We start from the raw sequence: 24036 nt of genomic DNA, 5'->3' as shown, positions 1-24036 counted from the left end.
TTACATAAAACTTACCTAGGGTTTCCACAGATGATTCTCATCCAAGTTACGTGAGCTTGTATACGTTCATCATCAGCCGTAGTAGGTGACATTAAAAGAGGGAGAGGTAATTAGGTAATACTTTCCTTGTAGTATTCTACAAAGGAATAAGAAAAAAATAAAAGACCAAGATACTGAGGACAAAAAATAGAAGTTAGGTCGTATTAGAAATTGAAGTGCAGGAAGAGGGCCTCTGAGAAATAAAATAGGAAAAGAGTAAAAAAAAGAAAAAGAAAACCCATAATAGAAAGGGTTGCCTCTCTCTCTCTCTTCATCTGCCCTCCTCTCCTTCTCTTGGCAGCAGCAAGAGAGAGAGAGAGAAGAGAGAGAGACCTCCCTCTCTCACGTCTCTTCTTCATCCTTCCTTTCTTCCGTATCGCCGTTCCCTTGCGACAAATCGGCCGGAATCCGACTTATCGGAGTGGACGAAGAGCGGTATGCAGGCGGATCAGACGGTGCTCAGCTTGAGGCCTGGTGGTGGAGCCGGAACCCGCGGGCGTTTCTTTGCTCCTCGTTCCGATTCTGCCCTCGGAAACTCCGGCGCGGCGATCTCCTCGTCGTCGGCCTCCTCCGATCTGCCGTCGTTCCGCCCTCATGGAGGTTCCTCCGGCGTTGGCGGCGGCGGCTTCGCGTTCGCGTCGCTCAAGGTCGGTTTCGGTTCCTCCCCGGGGAGGAATCTTATCAGATCTAGGGCTCCCTTTTCGTTTTCCGCTTCTTCTTCCTCTGTTTTTTTCTGCTCAAAGATGCAATCGTTTCTGGATCGGTCTGTGGATGTGAACCGCAAATTATCTGCCTTTCTTTTCCGTTCTTTTGTTTGCTTCGTTGATCATCTCGTATGTGCGAAATAGATGTTTGCGAGGCCTTTTCTTCTTCGATATATATTTTTATTTTCTGTGATTTTCATTTACTTTCTTTGCTTATTTTGTTTTCTGATTGGTTGGATTGGAGTTTCGTAGTTGCGTTCGATAGATTTGTTTATTTTCTCTGAGTTTTTTTTATTATGTTTGATTTTGTGCAATCTAGACTTGTAATGTTTCTCCAAGGCGGCAAAAGGTTCGATTTTTGCTTGAACGGCGTGATGATGTTTTTTTTCTTGAAATTAGGTTGAATGTAAGATTAATAATGGTGAAAATTGGCTTCATTTAAGTGTTATTGTGGGTCTATTTTGCTTGCTATTTTGGTTTTTTGATTGGGAGTTTGGGGAAGATGATTGGTTAATATCAAAGCTCGCTCTAGTGGAGTTACTGCAAGAGAATTTGGTTTTGTTTTTTGTTTTTTGTTTTTGAACTAGTGCGTCGTCTATATGCTGTCGGAGTAACAAGTCTCCTCGTCTGCCAGCAAACCACTTGAATTCTCTGGTGTTCTGTTCTTTATTGTAATTCTTTGTATTTTTCATACTTTGTCATTCTTTTGTTGTTTTGGGTGAAGTTTGGGGCTTTCTATGGGTATTTGTGAAGTGTTATACATGTTTACTTTGATATTCACGTGGGTAGATTGGATCCAGCACCATCCTTCCCAAAAATTTGGCGTACGAGGACTACAAGAACCTATACCATTGCAATTCCTGATCATGATGCTAAAGTCTGGATGGATTGAAACCAAATTCATGGCAAAAGTCTACAATCTGTTATATTTACGGCCCGACTTTTTATTTGTTTATTTTGATGTTTGATTTTTCTTCTCCATTTACAATCATAATTTATTGTGTTTTGAGTTCCAGTGAGTTGTTTAAAATTATTATGCTAAAGTTTGATATCTTAGTCTCGGATAAGTTGCCTCAGCTATGGTGTGCTGTAAAACAGATTCTCTACAACCTGATGCGAGTTTTAACCTATTTCCTGCCTAGTTAAAATTGGTTAAATATGGCTTTTGCTTGGTCTTTGAATTCCATTGTGCTTTTGAACATGTCCCAGTAACATATTCCTTTTCAAAAATATTACGGACTTTTTGGATGCACATATTGGATAATATTTTCATCTTGTGTGGTTATTGTTTATTAACGCATTGATACACATCCATGAATATATTTGCTTAAGTTTTAAGGGGTTTTTTGTTTTCCAAACTTGTGTTGCTAATTAAGGCAAGCAACTTCTAAAACTCTATAATTTTTATTACTTCTCATTATGACCTTGTGCCATCTAAAGGATTTCATGTGTTTTAGGAATTTGATGGTTGGGCCTACTTCCTTTATCAAGAATTGCTGTAACTCATCATTAAACAGCCATACTGAAAGAACCTTTGTTCTTACCTTCAATGGCTATTTTAATAGAAGAGACTGTCATGCCATGGTTGATGGTGTCTTCTTTTCTGTTGATGCCACTTGTTGTTCATCTGCTTTTCCTGTTTTCCTCTTTTTATAACATATGCGTGTAATTTGAATCCATTTATGTTGGTGTTTATGGATTTTCCGAATTGCTAATCTTGATGAAAAAAGGACCTGTGCTGGTTGTTGCCCTCCCTTTCTCTTTGATGTCGATTTTATTTCTTATAATTTTGAGAATGTCTAATAATCTCATTTGTGTTATAGACTGGAGAAGCACGATTTGAGGGCCATGAGCGTCTTCGATATACACGAGATGTGTTATTGCAGTTCCGGGAGGTAATTTGCTATTTTCACAATGTTTCTCAGCTGGTATCTATAAGTTGTTGAAAATGTTCAACCATCCAGCCAAGTCCTGGTTGTTTTTCATTATCTGCTGTTACATTGGAACAATTTAGTTTTATTAATTTTTCCGTTGTGTCCTTTGAAGTTTATTTTTTCCTTTCTCAAATTCTAGTGTGTGAGTTAAATTCTTGACTTTTTTGAACATGCTTGATAAATCTAAAGCTTGACTGTTGCTTCTCTTTTTGTAGATTTCTTTGAGTTTTTATTGCTTCTTGGAGGAGATGGTAGTTTCAATTGCATAGGATAGTTCATACTTGGTTTAGTGTCCTGGCACTTATATTTCACTATTTCCCATTATTGGTCATAGGTTGTTCAACCTCCTGAAGATATTCTAAAGATCAAGCAAGAGATTGAATCTGAATTTTTTGGTGAAGAACAAAGTTGGGGTCGCGCCGATGCTAATGTAAGCTCAATCCTTTCTTCTTCAAGTGTTATTTTGTTTTTCTTTCTCTGATATATTTTTTCCTACTATCTACAGTTACCTTTTTTCACTAAGACTTCCATTGCTTATGGTTTTGCATTCATGTGATTAATATATTGGAGAAGCTGATGTTAAAAGTTCTATTAGTCTGCTCCTGGGTTGTTTTTGACAAGAATGCTTTTCCATTGCCTCATGCAGCCACAGAGTCAGCCGCAAAGTCGTTATTCTGAGCCCGATAATCGTGATTGGCGTGGTTGGTCTGCACAAATCCCTGCTTCTGGAGAAGAGAGATCCTGGGAGACAATTCGGGATAACAAGGAACACTTGAGCAGAAGGTCAGAATCTGATTCATACGCACCAAATTCAAGGCAACAAGAACCAAATTATTTTCAGTCGAACCGTGGAGATCAACTGAGCTCCCAGTTCTCTTCTAGAGTTCAAGTTTCCACGCAAGGGGTAAGCTCTCTCTCTCTCTCTCTCTCTCTTCCTCCTTTGTGTGTGTCTTGCGTGTGTATAAAGTCAGTAAATTGGTACACCTAAAAATGTTGTAATTTCATGATTTTGCCTTGGGTTTGCACAAGGTATTTGTGTGCTACTTAAAAAGTTCACTCAGCCTTTTATGAAAGATTCTCTTCTTTTGTAGGTTACAATTCAAAATGTGATTATGCTTACAAAATTCGCCATGGTGGTGGTGGTTAATATAAGCACAATTATGAAATATCAAATTTTATTAAGGGCAATGTAGGTTGCAGAACTAGTTAATGTTCACTGCAAAGGAAATTAACATCTGTCACATAACCCATGAGTAATCTTTGATGGTTTTATTCAAATAATTGGGATAACTTAATACCTGGCTATGCGGTGGTCAGTATTGTTTCGTATGCGAGCATGGTCTGATGTTGGAGTGTTTTGGTTCATGAGTAAATGCATATAGTTAATCTTGATCTCAGTTCTTAGGGGACTTAGATGCATGTGCTGGATAGTAAGATGCATAAGCAATTTGGATTTGAATTAAATTGGTAGATACTTCGACCAGGTTGTCTTTTTTGGTAAAATAACCATGGTACTCTTTTCTGTATTGATATGTTGAGAAAATGGTCTTTGGTATGCATAATCATTGTCGTAAGACTAGGTCCCTTGGTTCTCCATTCTCCAAACAAATATAGAAGACTGTCATTTCTAGAAGGTAGAGGGATCCCTATTGGTTATTAAGTTTACCAAATATATTTGAATAAAGGCAGTTCCAGCCAGCTAATGAGATAGAACTGATTTCTGGTAGTTAAGAATTTTAATCTATGCTTTTTGAGTTCTTCATGGCATGCATCCTAGTTTGCGAGACTCAAACATGCCGATTCTTCATTTTAATGACTTGCATGACCCATGACCGGTATGTATTGACGTGTATTTACTCACTTTTATATTTATTTGCAAGGTAATGTTCAATAGGAGCGGTATTTTGTGGAAATTTAACTCTAATAACAGGCACAGTTTAGCTCTCTTTGTGTACTTTCATGACCTGCAAATTTTTAATTTGGTTGGACCGAGTGTGAAAATAAGGCGCCATCCTTTAGTTTCCAGACTAGTTCAGTTAAGGCCTTCAAGATTGTTGGTCTAATGCAAAATTGATTTTGGTGTTACTTGCCATATATTTGGTTGTTTGGTCGACCAAGCTGGTAAATAAGAACTGTAAGAATATGAGTTCCTTCAAAGATGTTCACTAATTCACCAACAATGGACACTCAAAGAGTTCCACTAAAAATACCGAAATGAACACTCAAAAGAACCACAAAAAGGGTTCACACAAATACCCACTAAATGGGTTTAAGAACAAGAGAAAAAATAAACATTTGAGAAGGGGCATATAGATAGTCGTTGGGCTCTCTTTGTATTGACTAGTCAACACTTTGACTAGTTCAATACAAATAAAAATAAACTAAAAAACTAAAAACTAAAAACTAAAAAAACCTAGTTAATGTTATATATTAATATTTTTAACACTCTCTCCTCAAACTTGTGGTTGGATAATTGAAAGTTTGTCTAAGAGAAAATGAAATCTAGGAGCTGCGAAAGGTTTTGTGAAGAAATCTGCCAATTGATATTCTGAAGTAACATAAAGAAGATCAATAGTGCCGTGTAGAAATTCCTCTCGTACATAGTGACAACTCATCTCAATGTGTTTGGTTTGTTCGTGGAAGGTTCAGTTGCTGGCAATGTAAATGAAACTTTTGTTTTCACAACATAATTGTGATGCTCCTTTGCACTGAACACCCATGTCATCTATCAATTTCCTTAGCGAAACCACTTTCATAGTGGTTGTAGCCATGACTTTGTATTCTGCTTCAGTTGATGAGAGAGACTTTCTGTTGCTTCTTACACCTCCAAGAAATCAATGATTCACCTAAAAATACACAAAAAACTAATAGTTAAGTGTCTGTTATTTGGATCTCCTCTTTAGTCAACATTATTATAAGCAATTAAATCTAAGGAGGAAGAAGCGGACAAGAAAAATCTTAAAAAAATAAAAGTTTTAATATATCTAATAATGCACAAAATAACTCCCATATGAACAGTGGTAGTAGCATACTGAAATTGGCTTGCTGTGTGAACTGCATGTGCAATGTCAGGTCTCGTAATTGAGAAATATGATAGTGCCCCGACAAGTTGTTTGTAAGGTGTTGAATTTTCAAGTGCTTCTCCATCGTCAATCTTCATTTTGACATTGACAACTTCGGGACTGTCGACGTTATCATTTGAGATATCAAACCTGTCAATAATATCTAAAGCAAACTTAGATTATGTCTAACATATAACTTCTAGAAGATTAAGCTACTTCTATACCAAGTTTTTTTTAAAACTTAAATAAGTCATTTTAAAAGTATTTTGAGGAGCCTTTTAATGTTTTCAACTCCCTATTTATTACTTTCAGTGATAATCATATCATCCACGTAGAGGAGAAGAATAATAATACTTATATCAGAAATCTTTATAAACAAAGTTATGTCAGTCAGACAAGATTGAAAACCAAATTCAAGCATAACTTGATAAACTTGTCGTACCAAACCTTTGGGTTTTGTTTAAGATCATACATGGCTTTATCTAAAGAAAGAGTTTTTTCTTTAGGAATAACAATCTTAACAAACAAAGTTATGTCAGTCAGACAAGATTGAAAACCAAATTCAACTGTAACTTGACTAAACTTGTCTTTACCAAACCATTGGTGCTTGTTTAAGACCATACAAGACTTTATCTAAACGAAGAGCTTTTTCTTTAGGAATAACAATGCCAGGTGATGGTTTCATATAAACTTCTTCAGGCAAGCTTCCATTGAGAAACACATTTTTGATATCTATTTGATATATAGGCCATTTTTTTATAGAGGCAAGAGCTATTGAGGTCCTAAATGTGGTTATTCTAGCAACTGGAGCAAATGTTTCCTCATAGTCTATTCCATACTCTTGTGAATATCTCTTGACAACTAATATGACTTTGTACCTTTCAAGAGTTTCGTTACTCTTGGTTTTAACTTTATACACCCATCAACAACCTATAGGCTTCTTTCCTGGTGGAATGTCTTGAATAGTCCAAGTATTCACCTTTTCTAAGGCATTCAATTCCACTCTCATAGCTTCTACTCAGTAAGTTTCTTTGCTCAAGCATAGTTGGAAGGTTTTATGTATGAATGTATTAATACAATGTAGGCTTGATACTTAGGTGAAAAAGACTCATAGGATACAAAAATTTTAGGAATTTTTGGCACTCTAGATGACCTTCTTGTTTGTATCTCTTCCTTTTTTTTCATTACTGGTATATTTTTCGAGAGCACATGGATGTTCTAAATTACCACGCCTAGAATATTGAATACAATCTTTATCTTTATGGGATGGTTCTTTACTTATCACATCATTTTTAACTTCTTGGTCTTCATCAATATCACACTCACCAATCTTTGGAATTAAATCCAACATAAAAGAATACTCATTTATTTCTTTAGTTTTTTCAGTTTCAAAAAAAGTTTTCTTTTCCAAAAAAGATATATTCCTTGACACATATAACCTTTTTGATTATTTATATATCTTAGAAAAACACAAGGAATAGAACGAGGAGAGAGTTTGTCATTTTTGTCAGTAAAAATGAAACACCTGCCTCTAAAAACCCTTAACCTAGAGTAATCTATGATTTGTTTGAAAAGTTTTTCAATATAAGATGCGTTTTTTAAGAAAGAGGATGACAGTCTGTTAATTAGATAAACTGCAGTTAACGTGCCTTCAACCCAAAAAACTTTAGTACTTGATTTATAATAAGTAAAGTCTTTGTTGTTTCTATAATATGCCTATGCTTCATTTTAGCTAAACTATTTTGTAAAGGTGTATAAGGACATGATTTTTGATGTGTGATACTGTATAGGTTTAGGTAATCTTTAATTTCTTTTGATAAAAGCTCTCTCCATGAATCAGTGCGAAAGATGAAAATATCATTCTTAAATTGATTTTTGATTAGATTATAAAATATCTAGAAGTGTGAGAAAACTTCAGACTTATATTTAAGAAAATAAATCCAAGTGTGTCGTAAAATTATCTACAAAAATTACACAATACATAAAACTACCATTTGACATAACAGGTGCAGGTTACACATCCGAATGTATTAACTCAAGTAGTCGAGAAGAAACAAATGTTCTTTCTTGAAATGGTAATCTCTTTATTTTACCAAGAATACAATTTTCACATGTAAAATTACAAAAAAATTTCATCTTTGGAAAAATGGATCTTGGATATACTAGGATGGCCAAGTCTTTTATGCCATAGATCCAAATTCACTTTCTGAACATTACAACAAAATGTATTCTCTTATATTTTCAAAAAATCTATGTAGTATAAGCCTCTTTCTCTATGGCATTTCTAAATCAGCTTCCCTGATTGGAAATCCTGCACTCGTCAACCTCGAGAGGAGAAGGAAACATTACATCTATGGTCAGATAATTGAGAAACAGATAAAAGATTTAAGTTAAGTTTACGAATATATCTAATTTGTGGAATACAAAATCTTTTTGAGTTTTGAGAGATGTTTTCAAAATTTTATATTCCTTTTATCTCAAGAGATGTTCTATCGGCGGTGAAAACATTTGATCCACTTGAATTATGACATTCGGATACCATATCACTATTTGGTGTCATATGAAAAGAGGTACCTGGGTCAAGAATGCAAAGAGATTTACCAAGATCGAAAACGCCGAAGGAAGAAACCGTGGCTCCAGTAGATGAAGATACTCCTTTGAGTAGAGGTTGAAGAGCCTCCACTAATTGCGTTAAGGACATGTTTCCTATGGATGGTTGGAGGTTCAACCGAGGATAACTTTCTTTTCATAGTGTTTCTTCAATTTAGGATAATATGTTTTTACATGTCTCGGTTCATGACAATATTTGAAAATAACTTTCTTTCTTTCATACTCATTGCCCCTTCCATAGTGTGGAGGTTTGAAGGTACGAACATAGTTTCCCGATCTAGATACGGCTAAAACTGAGTTATTCTTTCGAACAATGCTACTTTGGTTGAAGACGAGCAACTCTTTCCATAATTCGAACAAACTATTATAATATACTCTAATGCTTTTATCTTCTCTAACCATATTTCGTACCTTATCTTTTAAGTTGCACACATGTGCAATATCTTTAAGAGAGGACATTCTCTTAAGATAATCCCATGCATTTGTGATCATCGCAAAAATTTTCCTCTTTGTATTCCTTCTCTCTTTTCCTTTCCAACCTCTATTTCCTCCTTTTTGAAGGGAGAAAATAAAAGACAGAAAAGAAGAGAGAAGAGAAAAGAAAAGAAAGAAGAATGAGAGAGGAAATATTCTGCGAAGGTCTTACTTGACCTTAATTTTTGAAAAGATTTTAAAAGATTACTCGCCTCCATTTTTGAAATATTTGCGGGAAAATTGAGAGATGAGGCTCGCTCGTCGGTACGAGGTTCGACCGTTCCTGGCGCCTTTACCAGGGGTAATCAAACCAAGAATCGAATTTATGCCTTTTCGCTTTGCCTAAATATTATCTAAGAGTTTATTCTAAAAAAATGCAGAAAGAATCATGCTTGTGTAAATGCAACAAATGTATGCTCTTTTTGAAAAATGATTTGGAAATCTCAAGTGGTTCTCAGATGAATAGAGTGAAGAAATGTTTTCTAACTTAGAACTTGAGATAGTTCTTGGAATGATGTTTGAAGTTCTAAGTTTTTGAAATAATCAGAGTTGGGAAGATAAATCTCGATTCGAAAAGAATGAAGAGAAAGAGGAAAAGAAATGAAGTTTTTAGAGTCAGAAATGAATTTTGAATTTGAATTTTGAACAGAAATGGAATTTAAAATGGAATTGAATTTTGGATTTAAAGTTTTGAAATCAGGATAGGATTTGGATTTGAGAAATCCAAATGGAGTTTTGAAAATAGAATGGGGTTTAAGAGGTCCAAATATGAAAAAATGGAATTGGACTTGAAATCTGGAAATCAAGATAGATTTGGATTTGAAATCTGGAATTGGGAATGGAATTGGACTTGAGATCTGGGATCCAAGATGGAATTTGAATACAAAGTCTGAATCCTATATGGAATTGGATCCGAAGTCTGGGATCCAAGATGAGATTGAATTCTAGAATCTTAAATGGAATTTGATCCGAAGTCTGAGATTCAAGATTGAGTTGGATTTTGAAAATCTGGATCCAAAGTGGGATTGAGTTCTATATTTAGAATTGAATTTTGAAAGTCTAAATGGGACTTTTGAAGATGGACCTGGGTTTTTGAAAAAACCCAGATTGAATTTAAAAATTTAGGAAACATCGAATTTTGAGATTCATAATCAATCTCAAAGCTTTGATTTTGAATTAAGCACCAAGACTCAATCTTCAGGTGAAACTTTGAAGATGAAGAATAAGTTTGATTTTTGAAGTTTAAAAATGAGAATGAAAATGAATTTTGAACTTTCAAAGTTTGAATTGAGCTTTGAAATTGGATTTTGAGATGTTGATCTGAATTTTGAAAATTGGTTGAAAATTGAATTTTGAATATAGAAATTAATTTGAAGATGATATTTGAATTTATAAGAGTTGAAAAATTGATTTGAGAAGTGAAGAAGATATTTGAAGGAAATCACTTGGATTTTGAAAAAGAATTGAAAATATGATAAAATTCTATTCTAAATGATGAAATGAATGAAAAAGGATTTGAAATCTGGTTTTTGAAAAGTATATTTTATTCTTTAGGCGAGTTAAAATAAGATTAAAGATATAATACATCCCTAACTATGGTCATTGAATGTATTATATAGTAATCATATTTAAATTCAAGTGAAGAATAAATCACATTTTTGTGCCTTTATAGAGTTTAAAATGAAATTAACTCTCAATATATCCTGACTATGGCCATTGATATATATCTTGAGTTAATTTTAAATTAAACTCTAATAAAGGAAGAAAATATTTGAAATTATGATGATTTTTGAAAAGAGATCCAGTGTGGATCCAGTGTTATTCCATAAAAGATGAAAATCCCAAGTTTTGTTCACATTATGATTATGGCCATTGACGTGAATTATCAACTTAGGATTTAATTACCTTCTATTAGAATGGTGCAGGTGCCATTCGTGTTCCCATCATATGGAATTTTTGAAAAATAAAATGAAAATAATATGAAAACAAGTAGTTCTAGAAAAATATATGCTCATACATTCTAATCTAGGACTGAAATGTAAAGAATTCTCATTAGATCTAGCTATTACAATTTATTAAATTGAAATTAAAACGATAAAGTCCTAGTCCGAGAGAACAACTTTCATATGTCTCTGCAAAAACAGGGTTATTATACAAAAAAATGCCAAATGTGAGAGCAAATGGAGAACATATATGACCCCACCCATATTGATAAAGAAATACCCGTGGATTAGCCTAAGTGGAATGCAAGTGCTTTACAAGGAAATGCATGTAATTTTAAAGGGATACAATGTATATGCCTCAAGAGGTGTGCTTAGGCCTAGCACTAAATGCACATAAACTGACATGATATAAAGGGGAGTTGTACTGCTATAAACTATATCTTAGGTGATTTCTACATACCACCAAAAGATTGGTGGGGTATAGATTGATTTATGAAAACGTGACAAAAGAATGAAATATAAATTACACACAATGATACAAATTCGAGTCATGATACAAAGCCAAAGAATGCAAATGTTGGTTGAGAAAGGCTCAATTGGATCCTATGACAAGTATTTACATGATGTTTTTAACGAAACTAACATTTTCCCAGCAAATTGAAAGAAACTTTATATTAGAGAAAATAAAACTTTACAGCTACCCCTAAATGGAAAGCTAAGCAAACTATATATATATATATATATATATATATATATATATATATATAAAGGCTGAAAAAGGGAGCTGTGCACAGGAGAAATGCAGGAAATGTATGTCAGCTAGGTGCTGGTGTGTGTAGGTGGACAATATGTAGTGAAGTGATGAGGTGTATACAGGGGAAGGTAGTTATGAAGTGAGGATGCAAGTGAAAACAGTGCTGTGGTAGAGATGCTACATATGGCTGATGAAGAAATGAAGCTGGGAGTGCAAATGCCACCAAAAATAAATGCAAAGGAGATTTTTTGTGAATTCATAGCAACCATGGGGTGCATTATGATAACATGCTATGAACGTGGGAGATCACAACAGTACGTAAGCTGCTTTGAACATTTACTGTAATATGAGGTCACAACAGTGTATTGGACTGCTGTGAAATGCTCACTGTGATATACTATGAACGCATGCAAGGTCACATCAATACATTGGACTGTTGTGAAATTCACATAAAACTACAACAATTTAGCAGTGTACTATAGGTGGTGTAGGAACAATATGCAAATGATACTGTAAGTGCAGTGTGGGGCTGTGATGAATGCAACAAGTGGCATGCTGGAAGCATGGAGGTGCGAGACAGGAGGGGCAGTGGTGTTGGGTGATACATATGTACTGTGCATTGGTGAAGTGCAGGGGTTGGTGTGCTATAATGATAACAAGTGATGAAAGGTGATGGCACTATGTATGGGATGCTTGTGGGGGTGCTGTAGGTAAGGTGAGGATGTGAAGATGTAGTGAGATGGTGCAAGGGTGAGTGCAATACACAAGTGCAGCAGTGAGGTGAGGAAGTGTGACAGTGGAAATGCAAGTGGTGTGCTGCAGATGGTGTGTTGATGTGTACAGTGAAGACTTCAGCAGCGTTTAAGCATTGCTAAAGGTGTAAAATGTGGTGGCAGCAGTAGTGCTGGTTACTGTTATAAGTACTAAAGTGAAAACCACAACAATCATTTTTTGTAACCTGTGAAGGTTACAGCAACTAAAATAAAAATAAATAAATATGTATATATATATATATGTATATATATATATATGTGTGTGTGTGTGTGTGTGTGTGTGTGTGTGTGATGAAGCTGTAAGTGGGGATTGTAGCAGATGGCTTGTGGCAATATGAACCGTGAGATGCGGATTCTTCTCTAAAAAAAATGCTTTTACAACATATACAACACAGTGCACAACATTCATTGTTATGAATCGACTTTGGATATTCACTGTTCAGGATCAATTTCAACTTTTCACAGTTAATTCTATATCCCCATCTCTTGCTTATTGTGAAATCAACACTTCACCCTGTAAGGGAACCATGCAAATCACCGTGAACCTGATTAGCAGAAAAGAATTTCAACTGATGAATGCAACTTCCTCTGCACATGGTCGATAGTCCTTTAATATAAATCCTACAAAAGATGGAGTTCTATTGAAGGCTACCAAAACAGTAACATTTACCAGGAATATCCAGGAAGATTAAAAAAAAACATTAAAAGCACGTAACAAAGTCATACCAACTTGGATATCTCAGACAATTTGAATTCAACCCATCAGACTCCTACGTTTCACAAGCTTCGTGTAAATATCAAAACCCAACTGGAATTATCATCTTTATGAAGAAGTTTCAACTTTTTACAGAAAGAACTTTCTATCTTTGCCGTTAACCCCCTCCCAGTGCAAGATGATTTCAATTATTTGGGACACAGTCCGACTGTCAAACTAATTGGAATTCAATCCAACATAAAACGAATTTTCAACAACGTTAACTGTTAAAAAAAAATCTCACTGATTTAGATAGGCCATGACCTGCTTTTTTTTCATGGTCTAAACCAGGGAAGCAAGACAATGCACTCATCTAATAAGCACGGAATAATATCAACTTGAAGAGAAAGAAAGAAAAAAAAATTGATCGCGTGATTACCAAATGATATGAATACGCAGTGATCGACACAATTTGATGATTCTCAGCATATTATGATGTAGCAAACCAGGCCATGGAGACCAAAGTATTCGATGAAATAAACACAAGCAGTGAATATCTGATGATATTGATATTCTGAACAAGGAACAAGGGAAGTTGCAGGTCCAAAATGTAACGATGCAGTGAGAATGAAATGAAACAACAATGGATCTGATGTAAATGCGATGATGCTAAACAAAGATATCACTAATGAAATGATGAAGAAAGCAAATAAGAGGGTTGATGCTGAATTAAGGCAATGAAACAGAAAAAGAAAAAAAAATGAATCACTGCTGGAGGTGAAAAATATAAATCGTAAGAAGAGGGAAAGAAATAAAATCAAAATCAAACTGATAAATACACGTTAATCTGAAATAATAATGATAAAAAAAATTGTAGGAACAGGATCGTTTCGTTGATATTGCACGGTGTAAATCGACATTGCTAAGTGCAAATCGAGTTTACAAAGGGTGCGTTAATGGGGCTCAAAACAAGAAAAATCAAATATCTCAATGAGAAAAAAAAAGAACTCAGAGAAAACCAAAGGGGATAGGTACTTTACCTGCGGCTATAGGGGGGGGATCGATCTTTTTCTGCTAGAGGAAATCAGGAGAAGAAGAAGGGGGGTGAAGATGATGCTTCTTCCAGATTAGCTTGCTACAGGGGTTGAGGCTTTCTTTAATCCAGCAAATGGGAGAAACTTGGGTCGTTGTTAGTGAGATCAGAGCTCTCTCGGTCGATGATGAACATCAAGAGAGGGAATGAGAAGCAGGAGAAGAAGATCGACGAAGAGGGATATACAGAAGAGAGAGAAGGATGCGCATGGAGGGGTAGGAGATGGATATCGTAAAGGAGAAGAGACGTGGAGTGGTGAAAGACGGATGGTTTGAGGGTTCCTCTGCGTATCCCTTTTAAAGAGGAGGAGGAAGGATCTGGAGGATGGGTTAGTTGGAGATGAGCGGAGGAGGAAGAAGGTGCGATGGAGGGAAAGAGGAAGAGAGTTCGAGAGCAGGAGGGGGCCGTTACAAATTTTCCCAATTTCCAAAAAGGGGCTCCTCAAAAAGAATTTTTCATAAAATGTTTTTTCAAATGAGGTTTTTAGCAAAACAAGTTTCAAAAAGGGTTTGAACTGCATATTTTCTGATTTTTTGAATTTTTTGTTGTTTTCTTTTTGCATTTTCTACATTTTTTGGTGTTTTTAAGATAAAACTCTGAAACTTACGAGAAGACAAAAGGATTTTTGGAATATTTTGTAAAATTTGAAAGTATTTACAAAAGAAGGGTTTTTCGAGAGTTTTAACGTTGTTCTTTGGAAAATCCTTCAGAAAATGGGTTAGAAATGAAAATTGAGTCTGGATTTCAACGAATCCGAGAAATGAATGGAAATTTCATAAAAAATTGACTTGATTATTCAAAGATGGACCCAAGGGCAAAAATGGAAATTTTTAGAATTTTTTGGAAAATTTGGGGTGTTCACAACATTGTTTGCATGTTCTATTTAGCAAAACGTGAACACTTCTTGATGTCGACGCTACTAATAAGCCAAGACATAATCTTGGCATGTCCCATTCTCCATTCCTTCAACTTTTTCTCATAAGTGGTTATTGCCTTATTTTTCTCAACCTTCGTAAGAGGTACTTCTTACTCACCTTTTACTTTAGTAAGGATTAGTTTAGGTTTCGGATTGGTCACATCCACTAATCCCCACAACCCTTTTCTCCATATAAAATGCTTCATAATTAAAGCCCATGTTACATTGTTAGAGTCGTTGAGCTTAATGTGTTTTATGGTGATATTATCATTGTCATTTATTTTTTACAAGGGTGAAAAAAAGAAGAAAAAATAGAGAAAGAGAAGATAAAAGAATAAGAGCAACGGTGAAAGTCACAAGCACTTTACCACCACACAAATTTCACCAATCACGAACACTTCGAATAGAAAATATAGGAACTTTTAAATTTGGAGTGGCATGCTTCCCAATGTTCCAAACACAATTTGAGCTTGATCACCATGCTCTAATATCATGTAAGAATATGAGTTCCTTCAAAGATGTTCACTAAATCACCAACAATTCACACTGAAAGAGTTCCACTAAAAATACCGAAATGAACACTCAAAAGAACCACAAAAAGGGTTCACACACAAATACCTACTATATGGGTTTAAGAACAAGAAAAAAACAATAAGTTTATTGATTGTAATCCACACAAGAATCATACATTTAGTGGGGGCAATGCCCATATTTATACACATTTGAAAAGGGGCATATAGAGAGTTGTTGGGAGTCCAACGACTCTCTTTGTATTGACTAGTTCAGTACAAACCAAAAATAAACTAAAAAACTAAAAAGTAAAAAAACCTAGTTACATGTTATATATTGATATTTTTAACAAGAACATGTTTTGATTGTTATACGCGTTTAGCATTCTATCATTTGTTTAAAATAGTGGGAATATTGTTTTATGGATGTGCATCAAGAGTGAACAAAGTGTGCATATTATATGTTTATGCTTCATTGTGGAGAAAAGGAAAGAAAAAATTTATGCAAGCCATGTTTCACTATTAGAAGCTCATATTCCTTGGTGTTTGTTTGAGACCGAGCCAGTAAACCTCATTGATAAGCATGGATGCATATCAGAGGTGTATGCCTCTTCATTAAATTAAATTCTAATTAATTTATGTTTAAAACATTTATTAAGTGACATTCTTCCTACAATTCAAAGATGTGCCTTCTAAATCCTGAGGATGGCAAATAAAACAAAGAAAAAAAAAACTCATAGCTCAATTGGCAAGAACCTGGTAAGTTTCTGAGACATTATTTTTCAGACAAAGACCATATGTGACCTCATGGAGAGGTTATTCTCAATTCATTCTATTTACTTTTCTGAATTTTTCATCTAAAGAGAACATATTGTTTCATCTTTTCAATCTTTTAAAGATTTAACAATATTTTCAGTTTATTTTTAGATTTTTTTGATGCTATTTCTAATAATGCCAAATGCTACTATTAATTTAATTGTATTCCATTGTTATTTGTTAATATTTTCCTGTTTTTTCTCTTTGGTTTAATCCAATACTTTATTGATGTTCAAGACAGATTTTAGTCATATATTTTATGTGCATAATTTTCTTTAGTTTTATGCTGTAGTCCACAAAAGGTTTCCTTTTTCAGTCTTAGGTTTTAATTTGGGAAAAATGTCCCTTTTGTAAGATTAGAAATAAAATTTTGGGATAATAATTTGCGATGTTGGTTGGATGTTTATGAATTTTAATAGTTTAATTAGATTACTATACTAATCAATTACTTGAGCAGTTCAATTGGGAGTATAAACTAAGTTATTTATGCCCATCCTATTTTCTATCTCTATCTATTGGAGGGTAACCTTTTGACTTGTCCCTTTGGATGCCAATATTCCGATTGCTTGGTCTGGCCCTTTGGGTAGTTCTCTTTCTCTATCTCCAATTGTAGTCACGAGCTTGACAGAAGAACTCGCCTAATATCTGTTGTGAGCAATGACCACACCTCTTTATGTTGTCTCTTTACCTGCTGTTATAATTGGAGACTCTCTCTCTCTCTCTCTCATGTGTGTGCATTTTGCCAAAACTACATGTCTAGTCCTTTTGACATTATCTAGGAATCCAGAGCGACACTTCATCTCAGATTGCCAATCGGGGAAGTGGGAGCGGGAAGCGATGCACTTACAAAATTTTGGGAAGCGGGAAGCATGTGACGACTTAGAAACAAACCAGAAATTGTCTCTGAAGTGACCTAGGAAGCTCAAGGGAAGAGAAAAAAAGAAAGCGAGGGGGAAGCACACTTCCCATTTAGGGGAAGCGAGCTTTCCATTGAATGGGAAGCACACTTCCCATTTAATGGTGGTGCTTCCGAGCGCGTTTCGGAAGCACCACGTTTCGTGCTTCCGAAACGCGCTTCAGGGATGCACGCTTCCCCGAAGCCTATGGCGCTCCCGGTGACCCTACTTTATCTAGGGATATGACATGACCAGAGGTTGGATTATTAACACATACAAAGTCTTGGGTTATTATCTAAGCAAATTATTAGTGCAACTTATAAGTTAAAACATCACATATTAATGCTTAACCTAAAAACATATAGAACTGTGAATATATACGGGTTAGAATACCAGTTAGCTGGGGTTCTATGATTATAGTTGTGCACATGAGCACAATCGAATGCAAATAAAAATAAGTACACATGACTTTATTGTGGAATATTACATGATTTCTTCCCAGTGTGGGAGTTTGGAGTTCAACATGCATGATTTGGAAGGTTTTCGAGCTTTCACATTATCCAAATTGCTGAGTGTTTTTCAATTGATAGGTAGTGGCTGGAAAAGAGCTGACTCTATTGCTCTATTTTTTCTTTTTTCTGAAACAGTTATTTCATTAGAGGTTTGCTTATTTTTCATTTTTGTTTAACTGTTCTTTCATATATTGTTAAAAGCTCCTTTTGAAATATTCTCCCTATTTGCAGTCTTTTATGTTGATGTTTCCTTCTTTTTTATTTGATAGAGCGTGATCCACTGGACTGCACATCCCCTAATCAAAATGCACAACATTCACATGTATTTGTCACTCATTTGAAGTTCCAATGTTTACGTGCATACACATACTTATTTGTTTTATAGTTTTAATAGGATCAATATTAATCTAACTTTTTAGCTTTTGTAAAGCAGAAACACACCTGCAGGCACATCAATGGAGTGTTTATTATCTACATTCTATTTTTCAGATCAAATGCTAATTCTTTCAGCTGACACAGTATGCATGTTTATCTGTAGGTGGGACATGCCCCTGCTCTTATCAAGGCTGAAGTTCCTTGGTCTGCCCAGAGAGGAAGTCTCTCAGAGAAAGCGCGTGTTCTGAAGACAGTAAAAGGGTAAAAGTTAACTGCGAATATTGTTTTTCTAGAGCCTATGGTAGATTAGCGTCATATATAAGAATTATGATGATGAAAATGGAATTTTCTTTGTTTTATTTGTTCATGGAACTACTTTCATGTTGATTTTCCTTGAGATGTAACATTCTTGCTATTGTAATTACGTTTATTTACTCTTTTAGTTTTTTATATTGGTTTTACATTGAAAATCTTGATTACTTTATCAATGCACAATTTCACAAATAAGTTTTTTTTATGAAAGTTGATTGTTGGATTGGATAGTTGTACATCATAACAATCTGTTGATTGTGATGCTTGATGTAATAGTTTGGTGACTCATAAAATCTGTCACAGGGATATGCTATCCAATTCACTCCCAAGTCATGTCCTCTTACATGCTATGCTATCCATAATGAAAAATTACACAAAAGATGGCATGTCACATGTTCTTGTGACAGCATAAAATTGATTTTATTGTAAACTATGTCACCCGCACCCGCACCTGCACCCGCACCCGCACCAGGGCGGGTGCGACACTTGGACACAGCTTCCTTTGTGTTAGGTGAAGTCAACCACAGTGAGGTCCATTTCTATCCAAAAGTAGATTCAGTCAGTTAACCCTAATCAAGTCCATTTTTATCTATCTATCTATCTATATACATAAATGCACACAAATACACGTAGTGTTAACTTAAAACTGTTAAAAATTATATATATATATATATATCCTCCCCGCACCCAAGTTTTTTTAAAGCGCAACATTGCAGCATCTGCACTCATACCTGCACCTATGTGACATAGATTGTAAATTATATAATACTAGATATTTGGTACATCACTACATGTTACCTAATGTTTATGTATATGCTAACATTTTCATGCCATAAATGCCATTGTATACATTTTTTTTATTTGTATAATATATTTATATCATCTTCATATATATAATAAAACTTAGCAACACCTGACCGAGTCACTGGGTTGACCAGACCGAGTCCTGAGTCAAGACCAAGCAAGTCGAGTCGTGAGTCGCTGGGTTTTTCAAACTATGTTTGTCAGACCACCTCAGAATAACTGGAATAACTCTTTACCAGCTGTTTAAATTTGTCTAAATGGACATCAACAACTGTGGAAGTAGGGGTGGCAATCGTGTTGGGTTGGCGGATCGACCCGATGGGTTGACGGGTCAGCATACCTCAACCCGAACCCGACCCGTTTATTAAACGGGTCGGCTGTGGCAAACACGAACCCGGCCCGTTTAATAAACGGGTAACCCAACACGACCCGCCAACCCATTTAATAAATGGGTTGGGTCGGGTAAACGGGTTCTCAGGTTGGCGGGTTGACGGGTCGGCGGGTTGGGTTGGCGGGTTGACGGGTTGGCAGACGGGGTGGCGGGTTGACCCACCCGCCTAACCCGTTTATTAAATGGGTCAGGCGGGTTGGCATACCCCTAACACGAACTCGACCCGTTTAATAAACAGGTTAGGCGGGTTGACCCGTTTATTAAACGGGTTCGTTTTTTCCAAACCCGAACCCGCCTAAGAGGCGGGTTGGCGGGTTGTGTCAGGTTTTGCCACCCCTACGTGGAAGTAATTCTGTCTGTCACAATGAATAATTTAAAAGTTTTATTCTCCTGATTTTGTGGTTAAAACTGTTTTTTTAGGTAATTTGGCAATTGAAATCTCTGAAATTTTATATTATGCTGGTCCTTATCTATGGCACATTATGTAACACGAACTCTTCTAACAGGGCACCACACCCGCGTCGCACTTGCACCTATGTGGGTGTGATATTTGGACACAGCTTCCTTTGTGTCGGGTGAAGTTAACCACACTGAGGTCTATTTCTGTTCAAAAGTAGATTAAGTTAATCCTAACCAAGTTTATATATATATATATATACACACACACACACACCTCCGCAATAGTGTCGTGTTATTTTTTATTGATGAGAAATAACAATTGTAGATTGTTAATTTGATTTATGCATGATGAATTGATGATATGATAATTGTTTTTATTTCATTAGTGTTAACTTAAGACTGTTAATATATATATATATATATATATATGGAGAGAGAAAAGGGTAGGTGCCTGACACTTTTTGTGCCTACTGCTTGCTTACCGAGCTTGGATAAGAGTTTTCAAGTTATTTTTAAAAAATCTAACCCTACATATGTGTTCTGCATGATCGATTTACTAGGAAATCACACTTGGATCATGGTTTTTAGGAAAAAAATGATTTTTAAGCATTAAATGTTTTTTAAAAGTGTAGACCATTGATTTTTAAATCTTATAAAACCTAACTTGGTGTTGGAATCGGACAATCCAAAAGTCGATTCCCACAAAATCAAGCATGTAGATCACATCTGTATGATCAGGTTCTAGAAAAAATGGAAACAATCTTTCCAAAGCTCGGTAGGCACGCAGTAGGCACAAAAAAGCATCAGACACCTACCCTTTACTCTATATATATAATTATATATACCCTCCCTCACCCTTGCACCCATGTTTTTTTAAAGTGCCGCATCACCGCATCTGCACCCGCACCTATGTGACATAGATGTCACACTGTTATGTCCCTTTGGTTTGCATCATGTATTTTCTTATGTGCCGCTCTTAATAAAAAAAGTCCATGAGAAAAGATTCACCCCGTGTCCTATACTCTTCTACTTAATGTAGCCCTTTCTCCAGGCTAGGTGGTGTCTGGATATGTGTTATCCTAAAATTGATGTACTGCTGCTGCATTCTTCCGCAGAATTGTGTCCTTTAAGGGAAGTTCTAATTCTTGGGGTACCGTTTTGCTGTTTGATCCTTTTGGTCACCTGAACCTATGACTGGAAATAGTAATCAATACCTGACAGCGTTTAAAAATAGTGCTTTGATTTTCCACTTCGTCATTCACTTTTAATTTCTCCAAGGGTAGTCATTGTTCATTGTTTTCTTTCTGAGCTTGCAATATCCATGTTTCTGTTGCCAAACGCACGTTAGGTTTTAGTTGAAAGAAATAAAAGTACATAAGCTTATGCAAACATTTTGCCTAGTAAATTTTATTACTATATGGTTGGTCTTGTGACTATTTAAACCATAAAACAAGTATGATGTTTTATAGGGTTATGTTAGAAAGAAAGAGAAGTGTTTGCTTGATGAGTTTTCTGTGCTTGTAATTGAATCCTCGCTGAACCTTTGTTTACCTGTGATTGATTAGTTTCCTGAATAGTTGCCGAGCTATTAAGCTTGGTGCAAAAGACATACTATCGCTCTACTGTTTCAGCATAAAACTGATGTATTCTTATATTGTATGTGTTTGAGGACAAAAAAGGTTCTAAGCTGTCATGATCCCTAGCTATTTTCTTGTGTTCACTAAGGTTGGCTTTTCTACTGTCAGGATACTGAACAAGCTGACACCTGAAAAATTCGATATTCTTAAAGGCCAACTTATTGATTCTGGGATCACATCAGCTGATATTCTGAAGGTTTCATAGATGTTATAGACATTTTCTTACCCAAATTTGTTGCACTTTGTATGTTAATTTACAAAATTTTATTCTTGTTTTTTCCACACAGGGTGTCATCTCGCTGATATTTGAGAAGGCAGTGTTTGAGCCTACCTTTTGCCCTATGTATGCTTTGTTATGTTCTAATCTAAATACGACGCTTCCACCCTTTCCTTCTGACGAACCTGATGGCAAAGAAATCACGTTTAAGGGGGTCCTTCTGAATAACTGTCAGGAGGCATTTGAAAGTTCTGACAAACTAAGGGCTGAAATCAGGCAGATGACAGCACCAGAACAAGAACTGGAACGCAAGGATAAGGAGAGAATCGTGAAGCTTCGAACTCTTGGGAACATCCGACTTATCGGTGAACTCTTGAAGCATAAGATGGTGCCTGAGAAAATTGTTCATCACATTGTTCAGGTCTGTGGAGAATTCACCTGCATACCCTATCTTTGATTAAATTGTTAGTCGTAGTGTGTTGAATGCCCTTGTAAGGACCAAAACTCTTCATGAGCAGGAACTATTGGGACATGATGCAAAATCCTGTCCGGACGATGAGAATGTTGAGGCCATCTGCCAATTCTTTAACACCATCGGCAAGCAGCTTGATGAAAGCCCCAAATCTCGCCGGATTAACGATATGTACTTCGGTCGACTGAAAGTGCTTTACAAGAATCCTCACTTAGCTCCAAGATTGAGGTTTATGGTGCGTAATGTTCTTGATCTCAGAGCCAATAATTGGGTCCCTAGGCGTGAAGAGGTAAGCTCCAAAATTTTGTCCTTTAAGGTGGTGGTCTATCGGTTTTAGCTTATTATTGGCCTTTGGCAGCTTTTCCTTTTGCTATGGCTTTGCTTGGCAAATTTTAAATGTGGCAATTGTGTCCACAGGTGAAAGCCAAAACTATCAGTGAAATCCATTCAGAAGCAGAAAAGAACCTTGGCTTGCGACCTGGAGCAGCTAGCCGTGCCACAGGTGCTCCGGGGGGAACTAGCCCTGTTGGTTTTCCCATCAATCGACCAGGGGCTGGTGGTATGATGCCTGGGATGCCTGGAGCCAGGAAGATGCCTGGAATGCCTGGCATTGACAATGACAACTGGGAGATTCCTCGTAGCCGCTCTATGCCAAAGGTGGACCCTCTGTCAATGCAGCCAGGTGGTCTCACAGGCAGCCGTGTCCCACCACCAGTTGTTGGGAAGCAAGCGCCTCTGAACTCAAGGTTACTGCCACAAGGCAGTGGTGGTCTTATAGCCGGGAGGACAAGTGCCCTCTTGCAGGGCAGTGGTCCTATAACTGCACCACAAAATCAATATCCAGGCCCTGCCAAGCCCTTTAGTACGCCTGGGTTTTCAAAACAATTGGAGCCTGTTGTTTTTCAATCGTCTGATAAGCCCCTGTCTATCTCGAGATTGAACCCTGCTGATTTGAAGAGAAAGACAATCAATTTGTTGGAGGAATTCTTTAGCATTCGTGATCTTAATGAAGCACTTCAGTGTGTAGAGGAGCTGAAGAGTCCTGAGTATCTTCCAGAATTTGTTAAAGAAGCAATTGCCCTGGCATTCGAGAAGAGCCCACCTTGTGTGGAACCTATCTCAAAGCTCCTGGAGTTCCTGTTTGTGAAGAAGGCATTGACTGTTAGAGATGTTGGGGCTGGGTTCTTGCAGTATGGGGCAATGTTGGATGATATTGCCATAGACGCACCTAAAGCTCCTAGCAATTTTGGTGAGGTGATGGGAAGGCTTATTTTAGCTGGAGTGCTGGATTTCAAACTTGTTCAAGAAACCCTTCAGAAAATCGAGGACACATTCTATCGGAAATTAGTGTTTGATGCTGCCATGAAAAACATCAAGTCAAATGCAGAGGGGCAGGGCATTCTCGGGGCGCAAGCGGTAGACGTCGAAGCATGTGAGCACCTTCTGTCTTGAACTATTGGTGGTTAAATATGCAGGGTAAGAGTTGGTTAGTTTCACTGCAGTATCTTCGCTCTTCTGCAACCTGTGTAACTTAGATAAGTGTGTTCGGTTTTGTTTCTATTTCTTTTTTATCTTTTATTTGAGGCAGCAAGTTGTGTTACAATTATGATTAAGCTTAGCTGTGAGAACAGTTAATTTTATGAGTTGTATATTTCTCGAGATCACAATGCACGTTCATCAATTCAGAAAGAAGAAAAATG

At 36.3% G+C, this 24036-nt stretch overlaps 1 protein-coding gene across 1 annotated transcript; it reads left to right on the top strand.

Moving 5' to 3' along the window:
• Positions 1-318: 318 nt before the first annotated feature.
• On the top strand, positions 319-24036 carry LOC149842209 (eukaryotic translation initiation factor-like). The gene is made up of 9 exons (XM_089998996.1): positions 319-686; positions 2567-2638; positions 3012-3107; positions 3324-3581; positions 18268-18365; positions 21756-21843; positions 21935-22285; positions 22383-22625; positions 22754-24036. Exons 1-9 carry the CDS (start codon positions 477-479, stop codon positions 23786-23788), a joined length of 2451 nt encoding a protein of 816 aa, XP_089855122.1. The 5' UTR covers positions 319-476; the 3' UTR covers positions 23789-24036.

The sequence above is a fragment of the Nuphar pumila genome, chromosome 3, assembly GCF_984573655.1.
Source record: "Nuphar pumila chromosome 3, dmNupPumi1.hap1.1, whole genome shotgun sequence".
Classification (NCBI taxonomy): Eukaryota; Viridiplantae; Streptophyta; class Magnoliopsida; order Nymphaeales; family Nymphaeaceae; genus Nuphar; species Nuphar pumila.
This window is presented reverse-complemented; position numbering and strand designations above follow the sequence as displayed.